At 35.1% G+C, this 20465-nt stretch overlaps 2 protein-coding genes across 2 annotated transcripts; one reads left to right on the forward strand and one right to left on the reverse strand.

Moving 5' to 3' along the window:
* The first annotated feature begins 740 nt into the window (after nt 1–740).
* On the forward strand, nt 741–7030 carry LOC113291302 (L10-interacting MYB domain-containing protein-like). Its single transcript, XM_026540851.1, has 7 exons — nt 741–882; nt 1783–2121; nt 2198–2326; nt 2425–2766; nt 3029–3612; nt 5741–6095; nt 6302–7030. Exons 1-7 carry the CDS (start codon nt 805–807, stop codon nt 6887–6889), a joined length of 2415 nt encoding a protein of 804 aa, XP_026396636.1. The 5' UTR covers nt 741–804; the 3' UTR covers nt 6890–7030.
* A 228-nt stretch (nt 7031–7258) lies between these two features.
* Nucleotides 7259–9768, reverse strand: LOC113288845 (protein LYK5-like). Its single transcript, XM_026537968.1, has one exon. The coding sequence runs from the start codon at nt 9644–9646 to the stop codon at nt 7622–7624; it is 2025 nt and encodes a 674-aa protein (XP_026393753.1). The 5' UTR covers nt 9647–9768; the 3' UTR covers nt 7259–7621.
* Nucleotides 9769–20465: the final 10697 nt, after the last annotated feature.

The raw sequence follows: 20465 nt of genomic DNA on the forward strand, positions 1-20465 counted from the left end.
GGCTAGATGGAGTCAAAACGACGCAGTACTCTGTAGATACTTCCCATCGAGCCTGAAGGGATCGGCATTGTCTTGGTTTGATAATCTGCCGCCAGACTCCATCCACTCCTACGACCAACTCGCAGAAAAGTTCTTAAGAACTTACATGTACAACAAGGATGTTAATACTGGAATGGATAAGCTCTTTTCGCTAGCAATCGGCTATAAGGAAACCACGAGGGAATACACTAACAATTTTACTCATACTCCTTGTTGTCGGAGATTTAGCCGCAGTGGAGGATTGTGTTGGTGAATCATCAACATTTTTTCTTCTTCTTTTTACCTGGGTTTCTTCTACAATTTCTTCTGTAATTGTCCGCTTGATAGTTCTAACCATTTTTTCTTTTTAATTGAATGAATAAAAATTAGGTTAGGAACTGATGATTTATGTAATTGATTAGGTCAGGAACTGATGATTTTTCTGTAATTAATGATTTCCGAAATCGTTTTTCAGATGAGTTTGATTGAGAAGAAAGAAGAGATAGAAGTGATTGGTAAAGAAGAAATTGAATGTCTAAAGGAGCGGTTCTGTAACTGAAGAAACAAGAGAGAAAATCGAAATTTTTTTCTGAAAATTACTTTTAGCGTGTCTACGGGTAGCTAGGTAATTTTAGGCAGGTTTAAACTTTATTGGACCAACCGATAAATGTGTTATCCCTCTGGACTAGCCAGTAACACGGATCGAAATTACTGGACTAAATAAGAAATGTCTCTATTAATTGAGTCTTTCTCCGATGATCCTTGCTGCTTCTGTAATTTCTGAAGATGCCTGAAGTGGTTTTGGGTTTGCCAGTTGATCAAAACAAATCGTCGATTAAAAACAACGTCGTCGTTCATGAAAAGGTTTGTCATCTTGGGGTTTATTTGTTCGTTTCATTGTTCTTTTTGTTAATTCGTTTTATTGTGTCTAAGATCAAATGATGCATTATTTTGATGATGAATGCTGAACATTTACGAGCTGAAATTTCTTCTTCTGTTTCTATACGTGATTGGCTTTTAAAGGTAGTTGATGTCTGACTGAGTGAAGATGGAAAATCTAGTCGTGAATTGTGTACATTTGGCCTAATTGTATTATAATTGGAAGGAAATTAGGAAAAGGGGTGATTTTTTTTTTCCAAAGTAGCTCCTTTTTACAAGTGTTGTGGTTGTGGTTGGGGATGGGAGTCTGTGGTACTTCTTTGGAATCATGGCTCGATTTTGCTGTTAAAGTCTGTTATGAATAGAGCTAACTTCGATTAGGTCTTTTGTGCTGATATGAATTGTAGGAGTTTGTCTTTTCAATTTTCATTAGTACTTTTTTTGGCGCATCTTCTTGTTTTTCATGGTCTATGTGGATCATGTTCCTTAGCTAGCTGGTTGTGTAGGTATTATATGATCTAAGTGGTATTTTATGGAACTGCCCCTTTTTTTTTCAGTTTCTCCAGGTATATTCATTCTATTTGTTCAATTTTACGTAAATGTTAAATGTTTCTTCTCTGCGCTTCACCTATTATTGTTCTATCAACGGTTTGTATTTGGCAGCCATGAAGTCATAGCATGCTACTGTCGATTGTACAATTTAGTGTTCATTGTGCTGTTTGAATCATAGTTATTGCTCTCGATGCATTTTAACGTTGTTTGAGCTGCGTATTTTGGTTGCCCTAGATGCATTTAACATTTTAACTAGTAACCTTGCTTTTGTATGAGTATGTACTATGCACTATGTTGTATTACCAAATCATGATGTACCTTTTGCATGCTCAGATGGACAGCCAACCTAGTAGATGTCTAACAAAGTATGATATGAGAGCAAGATGGACAACAGCACTGACGGAGAAATTTGCAACCTTGTTAATAGAGCAAATTAATCAAGGGAATAGATCAAACAATGTATTCAGCAAAAAAGCATGGAAGAATGTGCGCAGTGAATTCAATAAACAGACTGGTAATGATTTTGATAGGAAACAGCTGAAAAACCACCTTGATGTCCTGAGAAAGCGCTACACAATTACAAAGTCACTTCTTGATCAGCCTGAGTTTCAGTGGGATGAATCTCAGCACATGGTAATAGCTGATAATGAAGTTTGGGCAAGATGCATTAAGGTGAATTTCCGTCTCTAAATTTTTTGCTTCATTGCTATTATTACCATCAGTAGTATCTTACAGCTGCAGTTATCAGGCCAATCCAGATGCTGAATCGATCAAAATCAAAGGCTGTCCAGTTTTCAAACTGCTGTGCTTAGTGTTTTCCGAGACAGGAGTTGATGGCCAAGAGTCTCTTTACAAGATAAAACCAGCTGTTGAACAGGTAATTATGTTGTTGCTTTTGAAATGCACTCGACTAGTGCGCTTTTTTTGCTTTTTGTTTCCATGTACCTCACTAATATGCACTTCCTGGAATTATAGGTGGATAATCAACATGATCAAAGTCAGTTCGAGCAAGACCAGGCGAGAGCTAGGTGGTCAGAAACCATGGATACGATATTTACAGATTTGATGGTTGAGCAGGTTCTTCAAGGAAATAGGAAGAATAACATTTTTAACAAGAAAGCATGGAAGTACATTCACGATGAATTCAATAGGCAAACAGGTCTGAGTTTCAATCGCAAGCAACTGAAGAACCACCATAATGTTTTAAGGAGAATCTATGGTAATGTGAGATCACTTCTTGACCAGGAAGGATTCAGTTGGGATGAGACCAACTGCATGGTTATAGCCGAGAATGAACTACGGGAAAAATCTGTCACGGTATGTTTTCCTTCTATCTGGTGTTTCCTGAAAAGGATGAGTAGAGTATTTTGCCCTTTGCATAGGCTAAAAGTCTAAAACAGATTTTTATTTCATCGTGTAATTAGTTAAGTGTTGTAAATTGAAAGATACTATATAGGTAATATTTGAGGAAGATAAACAGAATCAAGTTGTCTTGTGTGGCCGATACAAGATGTTCATAAAATGTGTAGATTGTTGTTGATATATGACTCTTAACTATCTGTGGAACATTTGTTGACAGGGACATCCTGAGGTGGAGACAATTAGAATTAAGGGCTGTCTTCTTTATAAAAAGCTATGCGCATTATTCTCTGAATCAGTGAATGGGAGATATTCTCAGTCAAGCCATGACTTCGAGTCAGACAAAGCGGTGGATGGAATTGACACAGCATGGTCATCAGAAGAATCTCCTGAAACTGCAAACATATCTGAAAATCCAGTAATGCAATCACCATCTGCACCGGATGAAGTTACGTCACGTTCAGATGGACAGATCAGTAAGCGTCAATTGGCAACATTGCCATCTCCTTCAAGTAATCAAAAGAAGATTTGCAGAAGAGATGACAATGCTACTGTCATAGATGGAATGAAAGAAATGGGTTCATCTTCAAGATCAAGAACAACTATCACACCTTTTCAAAGTGGTGACCCGTTCTCTATATCTAACTGCGCGAAGACATTGAATGAGATGCAAGGTGTTGATGAATTCCTCTACTTGGCTGCTATGGATTTGTTTGAAGAAGACCCAGTTAGGAGAGAAACATTCATATCCATCAGAAGTGATATCAGATTGGCATGGTTGAAGGGCAAGTGTAATGCACCCTAGTAACTTCTATAGAATTTGATGACAAAAGTAAAAAGGGTCTCCATTTTATTAGCCAAATTATGTAATTTGCTAATCTTAACTTAGGTAAACTGTAAACTACAGCTTCTTGAATTAGGTTATATATAGCATCACAGTTAACATAATATTCCTTTTAACTAAGGAGATATATATATCATATAGTTTTTCATTTTACCTTTAACCAGATCATACATACTCCTAGTAAAATTTTGTTTTGATGAATAATTTACTCAGTTTGCTGTCTTCTTGAATTTTTTATTTTTTTGGATGAATCTGTCTGGTTGAATTTGCTCAGATGACATTAGGCTTGGGTCTGACTCAATGTGTCATCCATAACTTGCCATTGTGTCTACTGATTCAACAAATTCCATTTCTATCGTGCAATCATTTTAGCTATACTTGTTCCCATCTCAGAAACTCTCATCAGACATGGTCTTGGACAAATGAAGTGATTTCTTCTTCTGTGTACTTGTTGTATCAGTCCTCCCAGTCTGACTCATGTGGTGATATGTTTCAAATGGAGTCAGACGTGAGTCAGCAAACACCTGTTTTGGACTCTGGATCAAACCACATTCACACAAGGTTGTGGTGGTGCCCGTTATTTTGGTTATTTAAAAACATGGGAAAATGTTGGATCTTTTCCACTCCCGCGCCTTCCTATTTTCTCTAGGGTTTTCTCTCCCACTTGTATGTATCCTTCTCCTTCGGACTTTCTCTTTAGACAAACAAAACCAATTTCTCCGATTTCATCTTACCAGAAGAAGAAGTTCCGTCAAAACCCTAACCCTAGGGTTTCATATCTATTTTTCGAATAGGCTTCTCCATATCCTGCTAAAAGAATGCCCGAATAGAATTCTGGTGAGCAAAACTTACAGCGTCGAAGCAATCATTCAGAGACGAACTTGACCAGAAACAAAAAAAGGGTAAGTTTTTTCATTTTCCGTTGAGCAATTGTTTTTTCTAGTTTTTTAATCTTTATGATTTTCAATCTTTGTACTGAGTTGATTTTGTTGTCGCCGTGAGCTCTATTGATGAATCTGTGGTTAGGAATTGTGGCTGTGGACTGTAATTAGTTGTGATAGGGCTTTAGAATAATGGGGTTTTGCATAAAAAAATGAACACAATCGCATGAAGCTGTGATTGGGGGTTTTGGTTCTGGAAAGGAGTCAAGGTGGCAGTAATTTGGAGGGTTGTGAAAAAAACTACTTTGAACACGTTTACTTGATAATTAAGGGTATATTATGATCGCTTATATTGGGTTAGTCTTTTGTAATGTTGTTCACACTATTGAATAGCTAGCTACACAAAGTTGCATCATATATGAAAACTGTTCATTCTGCTATTTGCTACATATGATTATTCAATTTTGAAATGCTTAGTTAAGAGATCTAAATAGCTAGCATAAGTGTGTAACATGGAGCATAGAGCTTATATTAGGGCAGCTGGGGCAGGGTATACAAGGTGTTGTGACAATTGCTGTCTTCTTATGCTTGATGGTTGGACATAGATGCAAAGTGGATGCCTTCTTTTTTTCTATTCTTTTCTGGTTATAGGATGTTGTCTTTCCTAGATCCTAGAGAAACCTGATCAGTGTGAGTTTCATAGAAGTTCCAATTACAGAATGCTCAATATTTAGTTGTAGTCATGATGGGATATGAAGCTCAAGTAGCTCGTCTTTCTGAGTTAGTGAATTTCTCTGCCGTAATGCCTGTCTCCTCCGATTCATTTCCTGCTACATGTCCTGACTCCAAGTATACATAGCCGATCCTGTATATATTTCTCGTTGAAGTGTTCTGGACGAATTTTTTTTCCAAATAATCTCATGCTCTGTGCATCCACACTTTCAAGGAAGCTGGATAAGACCCACTATCTGATTTGTAGCTTGTTGGGTTGTGAAACTCATCTGAGTTGACTATCGTGAGTTCATAATCCTACGTTGGTTTTTGTTCAAGAATGATTGAAGTGTAACTGTTTATTTGCTCTCAATTGGTCAATTGGTTTTTGTAGTTCTTTGAATTAACTGATTGATTGTCCTTCTTTATCATCAAATTACTGGGGCTTCTGCTTTCAACTTCTATATCGTATTTATCATGCTTCTTGCAATTACAGCATGGATAATCAGCCCAGTCAGCATCAGGCCAAGCAAGATCGTTCGAGGACAAAGTGGACAGCAAACCTAGATAAAATATTTGTGGATGTAATCTTGGAGCAGGTTCTGTTGGGAAATTGGTCCAACAATGTTTTTAACAAGACATCATGGCAGTATATTTGTGATGAGTTCAATAAACAAGCAGGTGTGGAGTTTAACAAGAAACAGTTAAAGAAACACTTGGATGTTTTGAGAAATAGGTACTATTCTGTGAAGTCACAGATTGATCAAAATGCCTTCGGTGGTTTGGAAGGATCAAGAAATGTAGTAATGAGCTTATTGACTGAGGATGAAGTCTGGGATAATTATATGGAGGTATTTTCTGACTTTCTAAGACTGTTCACTCTTTTGTTAAAAGTTTCATTTTGTATGTTTCAGTGTACTATTCATGTATGTTTTAAGTGTATCGGTATATGTTTTACTTTTCAACCAGCCTAAACATCCAAATGCAGTGAGATTCATAACCATCTTTATGAGTTACAGCCATTGATAAGTTCCTAATGAATTTGTATACATTTCAGACTTTTCCAGTGGGTGAGACGACAAAACTGAAGGGTTGCCCAATATATGATCAGCTATGCCAAATATTCTCAGAGCCATCAGGGATTGGCAGATATGCCCAATCAAGTCACTATATCGAGCTAGATAACAAAGAGGCCGTTGCGACGGAAACACCTCAGCCACAGCCACTGCAGCAGTCCCAGCCCTGCCTTGTTACACCTGTAACAACTGCACTGGATGATTCATCCCCACGATCAGGAGCTGATATCAAGCCTGAAAGTAAGCGTAAACCTGTAACACCTTCATCAAGTGCACGCCCTCGGAAGAAAAACCATGTGTTTGATGATGCAATAGCAGAAGCTATGTTGGATATGGCAACTGCATCAAAGTTGAGGGCAGAGGCATTGCTTCAGAGTAAAAACCGGTTTTCTATCTCTAAATGTGTCAAAATTTTGGATGAAATACCAGACCTTGACGAGACTTTCTACTTGAACGCTTTGAATCTGTTTGAAAATGAGGATTTCAGAGAGATATTCATCTCTTTAAAAAAAGAAAGAAGATTGACATGGTTGCTTGGCAAATGTACTGGCCCTGGTTCTAGTGTGTGACTGACCTGTTTCGCATTAAAGGAGGCTTTATTGTCAGTCTATATATTCTGTAGAACTGTAGGTAGCTCGTAGTTAACTTTGTACCTATCCATTTTCTTGAATCTATAGATTAAAGTTTCCAAATAAAGTTTTTCAATTAGCTGATAATTTGCTTACTTGCTTTTTTTTTAATGTCTTCTAAAAAGAGCTGGATTTACTTGCTTACAATAAGTACACCTTTTTTCAATTTTTGGTTCATAAACCAGAACTCTAGAAAAAATGATTATCATTGCGGGGAATTCTGAAATGAAGTGCTCTTATTGTGCCGTTGTAGGTAGATATGGCGCTTTCCAGATTCAGGATTGCATTCTAATGGTAACCACTCAAGAATCAACAGAATACGAATCTCAGAATTTCGTTTTATTTATCTTTATGAGCTGACATCTAAAAGAACAGAGTGCAACAAGAAGGAAAAACCAAAAATACAAGTGAGAAGGAGGCTAAAGGCACCATGCAGACAAAGGCCACCGAGAGGGAGAACAATGTGAGCAGGGATCTGGTCTGGGGAGATATCCATCAGGTGTGGATATTTTGCTGAGTATGTGCTAGATTATGTGCAGCTTCATTAGCTCACTTCTTTACAAAATTAAGGTTATGATATCAAGACTGCAAGCAGAGTGTAGGATGTACTTGAATTACTGTTGAATTCTTCATGGGATTTTGAAAGACAGACCTTGAAGAGCTAAGGTGAGTTCAGACTGACGGATCCCAATCCAGTGATGATGAAAGAATCTTTGACAATTGTGTGAACACTTTGAGCATCGAAGGACGGGCGTTCATGTCTGGAGATACACATTCCATAGCTAATTGGGCCATGGAGAATGCCAAATCCAAGGGATACTCTTTCTTCAATGACGGATCAATGAAACCTACCAGCTTTTCTCTCACATTCTCTCCTTCAAGAACCACCTTAACCGATTCTGACAATAATTCATCTCCTCCCAACTTCCCATTATCTAATGTAGACATAGTAGCTGCTTCCTTACCAGATAACAACTCCAAAATGATCACTCCAAATGCGAAAACATCCATCTTGGGAGTAATCACACCACTCTCTAGATACTCCGGTGCCATATAGCCTTTGGTACCAACGACATGCCTGGTCAATTGCATACCTCCTGCTTCTTCATCCTCTTCTTCTTGAAGGTTGGTCTGTGCTAAACTTCTAGCAACACCAAAATTTGCAATTTTCGCTCTCCAGTTGCTGTCTAAGAGGATGTTACTGCTCTTCAAGTCCTTGTGAATGTAGGGTGGATTTGCGTCATTGTGAAGGTAATTAAGTCCGTCAGCTATCTGATACGCGATTTGAGCTCGCTGTTTCCATCCAAGATTATGCTTATTGTGAAGCCAGTTGCTCAGGGAGCCATTTTCCACAAACTCATAAACAAGATATGTGTTTCCATCATGCTTACAGAAACCAGATAACCTGATTACATTGGAATGATTGAGTTGTTTCAGAATATTGATCTCATTTGTAACATCTCCCTTGGTTTTCTTTATAGCAGCATCATCGCCATTAATCACACCACGGTACACAGACCCCTGAATTCTATTCTCTTCTCTGAAGAACCCCGTAGCCTTTTGCAACTCTTCAAACTTGTACAAAATCAAAGAATCCATTGCATATCGAGCACCCTCAGACGAAACCGACGTGTAGGAATAATTGTTTCCATAACTTCCTGCCTGCTTCTTAGAGTCATAATCATCAGAATCCTTACCACCCATTACCACTACATTTTTAACTTCCGACACTGCCACAGGCTCACTATGGTAGCGTGTGCGCCGGCGGCGGTGACATAACAAGAACCAAACCAGAAATCCAGTAAGCAATAAAAGAAACAAACCAGCTCCAATTCCAATTCCAACCCATTTCATCGGTGAAGGCTTATTATCAGTAACTGGTTCGTCAGCCGGAGCCGGAGGCGCTGCGGGTGGTAAAGAGCCTGGAGTTTTCGGTTTGATTTTAGGTTCTGTCTTAAACGGAACCAATAGAGTGGTGAAGGGAAAAATAGTGTCATCTGCAGATAACTCATTGGCTTCATTGATACTCTCCTCAGTAACACCATTTTCAAATGTTTCAGCAATGGTTGAAATATCATCATTCCAATTAACCAAATAGGAGAGCAAAAAATTAAAACCAGCAGCTGTTTGGTTCTTAGTAGGGCAAGCACATCTAAGTGGAACTGTCAAGTTCATTCCAGCAGTCAAACTTCTACTATCATGTTGAGGATTTTGAGTCATTAGAGCTTGACAAGTAGTTAGACCTTGGAATGTGTTATTAGCAGTGAAGAAGTAGGTCTCTCCTGTATATTTCATTGTATAAAAAGTAGTATGCTGATAATATTTACCTGAACAAGAACAAGTTACAGGAGCTATGACTAAGTTGTTCAGTGGAATCTTGTCGATGTCTGTGATGTTGTTGATTCTGGCGATTTGTGGTGGTTCTGAACCCAGTAAGTATCCGATTGTTGTTGCAGAATCGTATGGAGGTTGAGATCGGAACACAAGGTATGAAGTGCAGGTAGATCTGTTTGGATTGTTGCATTGAAACCCGTTTGTGAATGGTAATGTTTCTTTGGTGTAACAGTCATTTTGTTTGTTGTTAACGTACATCTGTTGAGCATTTGATGAGATAGAGAAGAAGAATGGTAGTAGATTGAGTAAAGAGATGAGAAGGGTGAATTTTGATTTTGATTTTGAGAATGAAACCTTGTCCATGATTTAGGAGCAAAGGGAAATATGAGAATGAGCTTCTTCTTCAAAAGAGAAAAAACAAACACTAAAAGCTTCTCCAGCCTCCATTTCTGAATATAATTGATTTAATAAGTCAGTGGAAGAAAACAAAGGTCTTTCTGGTCAACACGTAAACAATAATTTTAATTAAGGTCTATGGATATTTGGTTTTATCTTTGAAATGACATCAAACTTCAACGCGTTTCATTGAATACTTTTCTTTATTTCATCTCTTTTTGTATGTTTCCTGTGAATCCTTCAATTTTTGGTTTTATTTTTACTCCGTTCCACTGCAATTTTTGGTTTCATTGAATACTTTTCTTTTAATCCTTCAATTCTTTTATTTCTAACAAATAGATAAATCCTTAAAATTTTGTAACCGTTTAACGTAGTGCGTATGCAATTTGAGTGGGATTTTATGCACTAGGAATTTCTTCCTCAACAAAACTTTTGGTGTTTTGCTTTACTTTTTATTGCGGTATTGAATTTTTTGATTTGATAAAATTGAAGTATTTACATGTAGTACGTTGTTTATCCTTATTGATTGGAATCTTGATAAAGATCATCCAAGGATTGTCTTCTAGGTTCAAACGAAAATGTCGGTAGTTTACTTGGTACCCTCTCCTTTTTATTAGTATTAAAGCCGGCAAATACGTATAAGCTCTGACGATTTGTTTTTGTAGTGAACATAACTTATGGACATGAATTCAAATTTTTAAAATTGAGTTCAGTTTACGTACATCCAAGGCCTTTAACATCACATACGTACATGTGAGGTGTTGAAGGAAGCTTGGAATATTCTTGAAATCGTATTTAAAGGTAATACATCGGAAACGAAGCTAGGATTCAAATGCTAACTTCTTGATAGGAAAACCTTCGTAGGAGCAACAATCAGAAACCTTTAACGAATTTCACCAAAAGCTCTCTCAGATAGTCAGTATTTCATATTCGTTAGAAGAACTATTCCAGCAAAGGATATTGCGTGTTAAATTCTCAGGTCTTTACCATCAAGATATGAGGATATAACAGACCACGTCAAACACATGCCTTCTTTATCTCTTGAAATTAAAAGGTTGAAAAAGAGAACCGAGAGATGTTAAATTGATATTCACCTTAAAGATTCTAAAATCAGGGATGGATTCAAAAGAGAAGCCATGTATCATGAAATGATCCAAATTATTCACGAACCATTAATATCAAAGACACTTAAAAGTGAAAATATTATGTCAAGATCTCGAAAAGTTTAGAAATAAACTTGTTATTATTGAAGTAAGTAATGACTCTCGATGAATATTTAGCGTTGAAGACAAATCAAGCATGAGTCTTTCTCGACAAAAATAACTGAATGGAGATTTAGTAGTTGCTCTTGAGAAAGTCGACAAAGTTCAGTATTAGCACGAACAAATCAACCATTAAGAGAAAATATAAATCATTGTGATACATGGAGATTAGGTTATAAAGGAATAAATACTTCTAAAGTACTAGCGAAGAGGTAAAATTTCAAGACTAAGGAATTCTGTTTAACTAAAGGCTTCCACAAATGTCAAAAGTAGATGGAAATAATAAAATCCATTAAGATCCAAAAGAAAGTGCATACTTATTCAGAAGTATCACATTTTTTTTATGTTACTCAAAAAAAAAATTACTGTGGAAATAAAGGTCACTTGTATAGTGAATGCACATTCCTCAAAAGGGATGAGAAAGCCACTGACTTCCATGATGCACTAGTTTGGGCGTTAAAACAAATGGCCAAACTTACTTCGAATAATAAGACTACTCTCCTGATAATTTAGGTTGTAAATGCCTAACCTTTAGGAAAATAAATCGTTAGAATGATAAAACAAGGTTTTCCTGTATTCGATCAACAAAGTTCTTTCATAATTGTAAGAATCATAGAAAGTAATTAATACAACTTGGTGAATACGAAATAAGATCTAATGCTCCAAAATGGAGAAAGATTGACTAGCAAGAGCTCGGTTGTTCCATAATCCTTCCATGAAAGTTTGGAAATAACAGTGGGAAGGAAAAACCAATAATTTCTAAACTTACTCGGAAATGGATACCAAATAATATCAATGGAGAAACAAGAGAAAAAAAGAAGAAAAAAACTCCAAGAGAAAACCAAGGAAATGAAAGAATAAATGAAAATCTCAATGAAGAAGAATAACAGACAAATTCCTAAGTGACTCTCTGAAAATTCCCAAAACCCAAAGTAGTGAGGAAAACACAAGAAATATGTCATACGATTCTTTATCTAAAGTATTGAATAATATCTTATGAAGTGAAAGGTTGAAGAAGTGCGCAAGAATCATAATGAGATTTATTAAAAGGTGCGTCTATTGATTTTATCAAGTTTGTTTGATTTAGTGTTATACTCGTAAATCACTACAAAAATCTTCTTCGGTTTTCTTGCGGTTTAATTTTTCGCTAATTGATTTGGTGACGCCCTAGTATCGTCTTGAAAATTACTGCAAGAGTTATTTAAGTGGATTAAAATTTAAGCCTAAAATATATGTTGGGAAGACAAAAAAAATTATCTCTGTTTTGTTGAATTGCGTACTCCATCTAGACGAATGCACGTCTTTGATATTAGTGTATATTTCTTCCGCAAAAGTTAACATAAATTGAGATAAATTTTAGAAAACTTATACTTATAATTTGTAAACAAAGGACTAATTAAAACGTCACTGCAAAAGCCATATTGTAGCTACTACCGATGCACAAAATGCTAACAAGAGTTACCAAAATGCAGATAAACCCTACACCCCCATTCATCCTTAGAGTTCTTGTAAACATCACGCTAAGCATATACGTGAAGTTAAACATCATGCAAAAAAATGTTCAAACCAGAAAACATTCTGGTGCCGGTGGGGTGCTCAATTTTTACATATCTAGATGTAGCTGCAACGATGAGAGACCCAGCAAAAATTGCTAAAACACCCACAGAGATAGCGAGTACTTTGTTTCCAAAATCGGTGTCACTCTTGAGGCTTTTGTTTTCCTTGCACCCACCAGATTCCTGAAAAACAAGAAAATACTTATGTTTTCACTAGAAAAATATACACATTACTAGAGCAAGTATAGGGATGCAACACAAAAATTAAAATTAAAATTAATTTTGGAACTGATTTGGATAGGAACTGAGATCCCGTATTTAAAATTAAAATTCCTGATGAAAAAGTGTAACACATATCGTGCAACGCTCCTCAAAATCACTTGAAAGGTAACAACATAAGTAATATATGTGGTTATTTTTTATGTTGTTTTCTTGATTTATCATTGTATGACATTTACTATGGTCTTTCTTCTTTCCTTTTGACAATTATCATAGTTAATTAATATTATCGGTTTATAATTAATAATCTAGAGTTGGCATATACTAAATTCAAAGTCTGTTTTAAATAATGTTGGTGGCTACTGATATGTCAATTTTTCAACGAAATCTTTATTTAGATCTCGTATTTAAAATTATTCATGAAGCATTAATATCAAAGACACTTAAAAGTGAAAATATTATGTCAAGATCTCCAAAAGTTAAGAAATAAACTTGTTATTATTGAAGTAAGTAATGACTCTCAGTGAATACTGAGCGTTGAAGACAAATCAAGCGTGAGTTTTTCTCAACAAAAACAACTGAGTGGAGATTTGGTATTTGCTCTTGAGAAAGTCGACAAAGTTCGGTATTAGGTCGAACAAATTAACCCCGGTATTAAGAGAAAATATAAATCATTGTGATACAGTAGAACCTCTATATAAGAACATCCCAGGGACCACAAGAAGTTATTATTATATGGAGGTTATTCTTATATAGAGGTCTACCTTGAAACGATCAATAAAAATTTGTTATATATGTATCTAGGAGGAAGCATAATTACGCACAACAAACATCACAATGTACCTAGGAAATACAAAAATTAGTTAAATTTTGTTTAGTTTCACATGTATGATACGCAAGTTAAATATAAGAAGATTGCTATGAAACACAATGTACCGAGACAATACCTAGGAAAACATAAATTTTCTTTAGTTTCACATGTGAAATTTGTTTAGTTTCATGTGTATTAGTCAAATATACGAAGTTTGCTATGTAACACAATGCACACAAACTTCAACATGATATGGAAAATTGACAAATAAAATCATATGGTCAAAGATATATGAATGACTCATACAAACAAACAAAAAAATCACACCCGCTAAAAAGTAAAAGGATTTTTCAACTTTTCGTCCTAAACTTTGATGTACGATATGACCTATATATATATATATATGTTAGAGCACTGCTCGGTCGAACTCGCAAGCATTGATATCTCAAGCTTGTTTGTCAAGTTTAGTTGGCAAAACTATAAGTCTTGATTTCTAGTCTACTTATAACTAAGTCTCGGATTAGGATATGACGTTCATCGATTGAAGACGAAGAACTACTAAGGAGAGCTTATGGAACTTCATCAACAAAAGGTATGTGGAGACTTGAACTCATCTATCACTCAAAATTCTATCTACTCTATCTCCTATTTGAGATAAAAGTCGTATAGCTATATAGACTTCGATTATACACATTTGATATTTCGAGTTGATTTTAACTCGCTTAAATATTTCTCGAAATATGTGTTGGTAAGCTTTCGCTTTAACTAAGTTCATCTTATATTCTTGACGAAATTCAAAAGATGATAATGTGAAAATCTCCTGGTAACATCTTACGTGATTTGTGTGAAACAATCATTGGATGTATATTCGGTATGTTTCGTATTGATCATTCGATTACTTGAAAATTGCTTTGAAGCTAATAGTTTGTGTGAGACAGCTATTCCCATCTTCTAAGAACGTTTCAATGATTGAACTGAGAGTTTAGAACAAATAAACATGATTGGATATAACATAGTATGCGTACTTGTATGCTAACTGTTACAAGTTATTCCAAGTCCGGGAACCATAGTATGCATACCCGTATGCGTATTGGTTGGTTTAATGGAAGTCCGGGAACTTAGTATGCATACCTGTACGCGTACTGGCGTAATCTCAAAGTTTCGGGATTTAACTGAGTTTGGAAGGTATGCGTACCCGTTCGCATACTTGCAAACCCTAACTTGGTCCAGCCACTTAGGTATGCATACCCGTTCGCACACTTGAGTATGTTATGTTCTAAAATCGGTTTGTTCATGAACTAATACATTTATACAATAAAGAATGCAATCTTTTACAAACCGTGGCTATAATGTTCACGAATTGATTCGAGTGAATCAAAATCGATTTTGCTTCAATTGTGTCTTGTATGCTTCTATAAGAATATAAACAATTGAACAACTCTAGAACTAGTTTCATTTGAGTCATTTGAACTAGTTGTGATTGAGATGAACAAGGTTGATATGAAAGTGTTCATGTTAAAGCACTTCTCGGTCGAACTCGCAAGTGTTTCTATCTCAAGCTTGTTGTCAAGTTTAGTTGCCATAACTATAACTCTTGATTTCTAATCTACTTATAGCTAAGTCTCGGATTCTGAAAAATACATTGAGTTGTTCAAAATTCTGAAAAACGATGGCCATATCCCATAGATGTCTCATGTACTTGTCCACCCTTAGGCCAAGCACTACGGTTTTCCATTTTTCTTGGCTATAGATATCTTAAATGTAGCCAAGCATAAAGAGAGTTCAGTTTCCCTTCACTATGTGAGAAGGGTTTAACTTAGCCTAGTTAGACGAAAACCGATTGTAAATACGAAAACTCATTTTCCGTATATTTTTTTGTTTCTAATAAATAGATAAATCCTTAAAATTTTGTAACGGCTTAATGCAGTGTGTATGCAATTTGATCGAGGTCCTGGATTTTGTGTACTAGGAGTTTCTTCGTTAACAAAATTTCTGGTGTTTTGCTTTACTTTTTATTGCGGTATTGTATTTTTTTGATTTGATACAATTGAAGTATTTACATGTAGTATGTTATTTATCCTTATTGATTGGAATCTTGATAAAGATCATCCAAGGATTGTCTTATAGGTTCAAAAGAAAATATTGGTTGTTCACTTGGTACCCTCTCTTTTTTAATTGGTATTAAAGCTGGCAAGTATGTATAAGATCTCACTATTTGTTTTTCTAGTGATCATAATCTATAAACATGAATTCGAATTTTTAAAAATTGAGTTCAATTTACATACCTTCAAGGCCTTTAAAATCACATACATACATGTGAGGTGTTGAAGGAAGCTTGGAATATTCTTGAAATCGTATTTAAAGGTAATACCGTGGGGAACGAAGCTAGGTTTCAAACCTTAACCTCTGAATATGAAAACCTTCATAGGAGGAACAATCAGAAACCTTTAACGAATTTCACCAAAAGCTCTCTTTGGTAGTCAACACTTCACATTCATTAGAATAACTATTCCAGAAAAGGATGTTGTGTGTAAAATTCTCAGGTCTCCACCATCAAGATATGAGGATATAACAGACCACGTTAAACACGTGCCTTATGTATCTCTTGGAATTAAGAGGTTCAAAATGAGAATCGAGAGATGTGAAACTGATATTTACCTTAAAGATTCTAAAATCAGGGATGAATTCAAAAAAGAAGCCATGTTGTGTGAAAAGATCCAAATTATTCACAAAGAATTAATATCAAAGACACTTAAAAGTGAAAATATTATGTCAAGATCTCGAAAAAGTTTAGAAATAAAATTGTTATTATTGAAGTAAGCAATGACTCTCAATGAATATCGTGCGTTGAAGATAACTCAAGCGTGAGTCTTTCTCGACAAAAACAACTAAATGAAAATTTAGTAGTTGCTCTTGAGAAAATCAATAAAGTTCAGTAATATTTCAAACAAATTAACCTCGATGTTATAAGAAAACATAAATTATTGTGATACACGGACATTAGGTTATAAAGGAATAAATGCTCCTAAAGTACTAGAAAATGGTAAGAAAATTCAAGATTAAGTTATTTTCCTTAACTAAAGGTTTTCACAAATGTCAAAAGTACATTATCTTCACTTATAATCAATGATGGAAAGAATAAAATCTATCAAGATCTAATAGCAAGCGCATACTTATTCAAAAGTATCACCCTTTTTTTATATTGTTTTATTGTGGAAATAAAGTTCACTTATATAGTGAATGTGCATTCCTCAAAAGGGATGAGAAAGCCACTGACATCCTTGACGCACTAGTCTGGGCGTCAAAACAAACGGTCAAACTTAAATCAAATAATAAGACTACTCCCTGATAATTTAGGTTGTAAATGCCCAACCTTTAGGAAAATGAATCGTTATAATGATAAAACAATATTTTCCCATAACCGCTCAAAAAAGTTCTTTCATAATTGTTATAATTATGGAAATTAATTAATACAGCTTCGTGAATACGAAATAAGATTTGATGATCCCAATTGAAGAAATATTGACTTGCAAGAGGTTAGTTGTTCCATAATCTCTCTAAGAAAGTTTAATGTATGACAAGAGATATATATTTTTTATAATGTTAATTATACTTATATGGAGGTAGGCTCCTTAAGACGGGACCAGAAAAAATTATGACTTATTATAATATGGAGTTTATTCTTAAATATAACTAGCCCAAGTCGGGAACAAAAATTTTCTTCTTATAGTTTATTCCTATATGGAGTATTCCTCCTGAGAGGTTTTACTATAGTTGGGTACAAATAGGGTCCGGATTCAAGTATGAATGAAATATTAGAGCTATTTCGTCGACAGTTGGATGAAGACAAGCTTTTAATTGTATTAGATAATAAGCATTATCAGGATACAGCAGTTGGTTTGGAGGATTTTAAAGCATGGATATCGTCTTTTGCTCCCGTTGCAAGTAGGGTGTTGGTAACGACTCAATATTCTACATTTGGGATAACTCATGCATCATTTAATCTGAATGAATACCGATGGTAATGCTTGTCGGAGAATGATTGTTGGGAGATTATCCAACAACGAGCATTTTCCCCTGGTGGAGCAATACGAAGTGTACACATGGAAAGTGTGGGGAAAGACTTCGCCAAGAAGTCTAATGGTCTTCCCATTCTCGCAACAATATTGGGAAGTTATTTTCGATCCCTTTCTTTGAGTGCCAATCATGAATGGCTCAGCATCTATTCTTGAGATCTGCATATACATTCTTTCACTGCCAAGCATGAATGCTCACCATCTCTTTCATTTGAATAAACATTCTTCCTCTGCCAAAGCATGAACAACATTTTCAATGTAGCTGCAAGAAATCCTACAACCACATCCTTATGATATCCTACTCATAATTCAAGACATGTTGAACTTAAATTCTTAAGTATTATTACAGACACGCGCCATGGACGCCCCATGGACATCTACGGGGATCACGCGCTCCACTGCTCCAAAGACATAGGCTCTAAATACAGACACGATATTGTCAGGGACCTGGTTGGAGATATCTTCCATAGAGCTAATGTACCGGCACGAAAAGAGGTATCTCTTGGCTCCGGACTGATACCCGCAGATGTGCTAGCGTACAATTGGGAAAATGGACATGAAGTTTGCTTTGACGTCACCATTGGTTCCCCGTTTTTTAACAGCAGATATCGCAACTTTACTCTAGGGCAAGCCATCTCAGAGGCCATAACGCGCAAACGTAATAAGTATCTAGCATTGACGATACAGAAACAATTTTGAAGCGGATGAAGAATCATATGCAGAATCATGATGCCAACTCTAAAATAAAAAGTTCTTTATTTCATAGATAGGAATTGTCATTCAGAAGGGAATAGGTGCCCATCTTATTTCGCGGATACCAACACCCTCCACTGATGTTGTAAATTAATAAATGTAGTATTATTATTATTAATAATTAGGATGATGTAATTATTACAAAGAAGATGTTATTATAATTCAAGCGAAGTACAAACCCTAATGTAGAGCTCACACAACTTTCTCTCCAAGATAACATTTAAGCTACAAAAGATCTCAACCCTCTTTACCATACTCCCTTGCCCCTTATATAGACATTTACATAGTGGATGACATCTAATTTACATATTGGATGTTGTTGAAAATAAACCGCTAAGTTTAACTAAGTGGATTACAATTTAAACCCCAAATATATGTTGGTAAAAAAAAATGATCTCTATTTTGTTGAGTTGTTTACTCCATCTAGACGAATGTTCGTCTTTGATATTATTGTACATTCTTCCATAAAAGTTAACATAATTTGAGAGAAAATTCGGAAAACTAATTTATATGTCGTTTGGTTGGTATATGTTTAAACCTTTTAATTCTAAATTTTATAATATAACAATCAATTTAAATTTCTGATGAACAAATGTTACACATGTCGTGCAACGCTCTCCAAAATTACCTGGAAGGTAACAACATAAGTAATATATGGTTATTTTTTATGTTGTTTTCTTGATGTATCATTGTATGACATTTATTATAGTCTTTCTTCTTCTTTTTTGACATTTTATCATAGTTATCGGATTGTAATTAATAACCCAGAGTTGACATATACCAAATTCAAAGTCTGTTTTAAAGAATGTTGGTGGCCACTGATGTGTCAATTTTTCAACGAAAACTTTATTTGAATCTCATATTAAAACTTTGTTTCCATCGTATTTCAAAAGTTTAGCTTAGTTATATAATTAATTTCATATGTTATAATTGCTTGTAGTGAAACTTTTATGTACAAAAGTTGTTTTTTTGTATCACATTCCTTAAACGAGAAATAAAATATAAAAATATTTTTATTTTTTAAAATCATGTACACCCAATCACGTTTTTGATTTCGAAACAAAATGAAAAATAAAATATTTTTATGGAAATGGTTGAAAATATGTTTAGAAATAATTCTTGAGAAAACAAAAAGACACATACATCATCATTTGTCCTATTAGCTAAAACAAAATGTTATCAGACAAAATGAGACACCGTCCATGTTTTTGAATAATCAAATCGTTATAAATAATTCAAATTCTTCGTATAATAGTAAGAAATAAAGTGGCGCCAAAACAGTCCAAAAATTTTCAAGAAGGAGAAACAACTAAGGAGGGCACTATAGTCGTAATTATTGATGAGTTCATTGTGAGTGAGAATTACTCAACCAATCCCAGATGTTGTTGTGGGAGATATTAGAAAGATCCGTATATTTTTAAAACTTATTTCGATAAAAATAGGAATGTTTCCATAAATTTAGGAAAGACAAGTATAACTAGGTCAGGCGTTTGAATTTAGGTCTGAAATAAAGAAGGAGTAATATCTAATGAGGATAACATCACTGACAGGGCATCTCATGGAGTTTAAATTCTAAGACCTCTTGAGACTGTAACAGTTATACCTTCTATATGGCTCTCCGAAGACCCGGAGGCACAACTACATGCAATGAGTTCGTTACTAAAGTTTCCTAGACCCGAAGGCTATGTAATTGAGTTCTTGACGAGCTCTGAAAACGATTAATAATACTTTTAATATCTCGGCGTTGCTTTATTTATCTTAATTAAGATATTTAAGAAGTTCCCTTGCCGATGTTTAAGAGTGTTTTCAGTTTTCTCTTTTCTGGAATGCGGAGATGGGTATAAACCCATCATAGATATGGTACTAAAATCGTCTTCCCATAATTAAATCAAGACACCAAATTTTTTGTTAACGAGTAAAATGACGAGGGTACCATATATACCATGATCTTTTTGACATCCACCTATATAAGACATATCTTGTGCAATATAATACATACAAACATTGTAAAGGAGATTACTTTTCAACAAGGTAACATTGGGTATATAGAATAGGTTTCGACACTCCAAACGAATCTATTAGGATCAAACCCAAGTGTTGGATTAACGT

This window comes from Papaver somniferum, chromosome 6 (assembly GCF_003573695.1).
Source record: "Papaver somniferum cultivar HN1 chromosome 6, ASM357369v1, whole genome shotgun sequence".
NCBI lineage: Eukaryota > Viridiplantae > Streptophyta > Magnoliopsida > Ranunculales > Papaveraceae > Papaver > Papaver somniferum.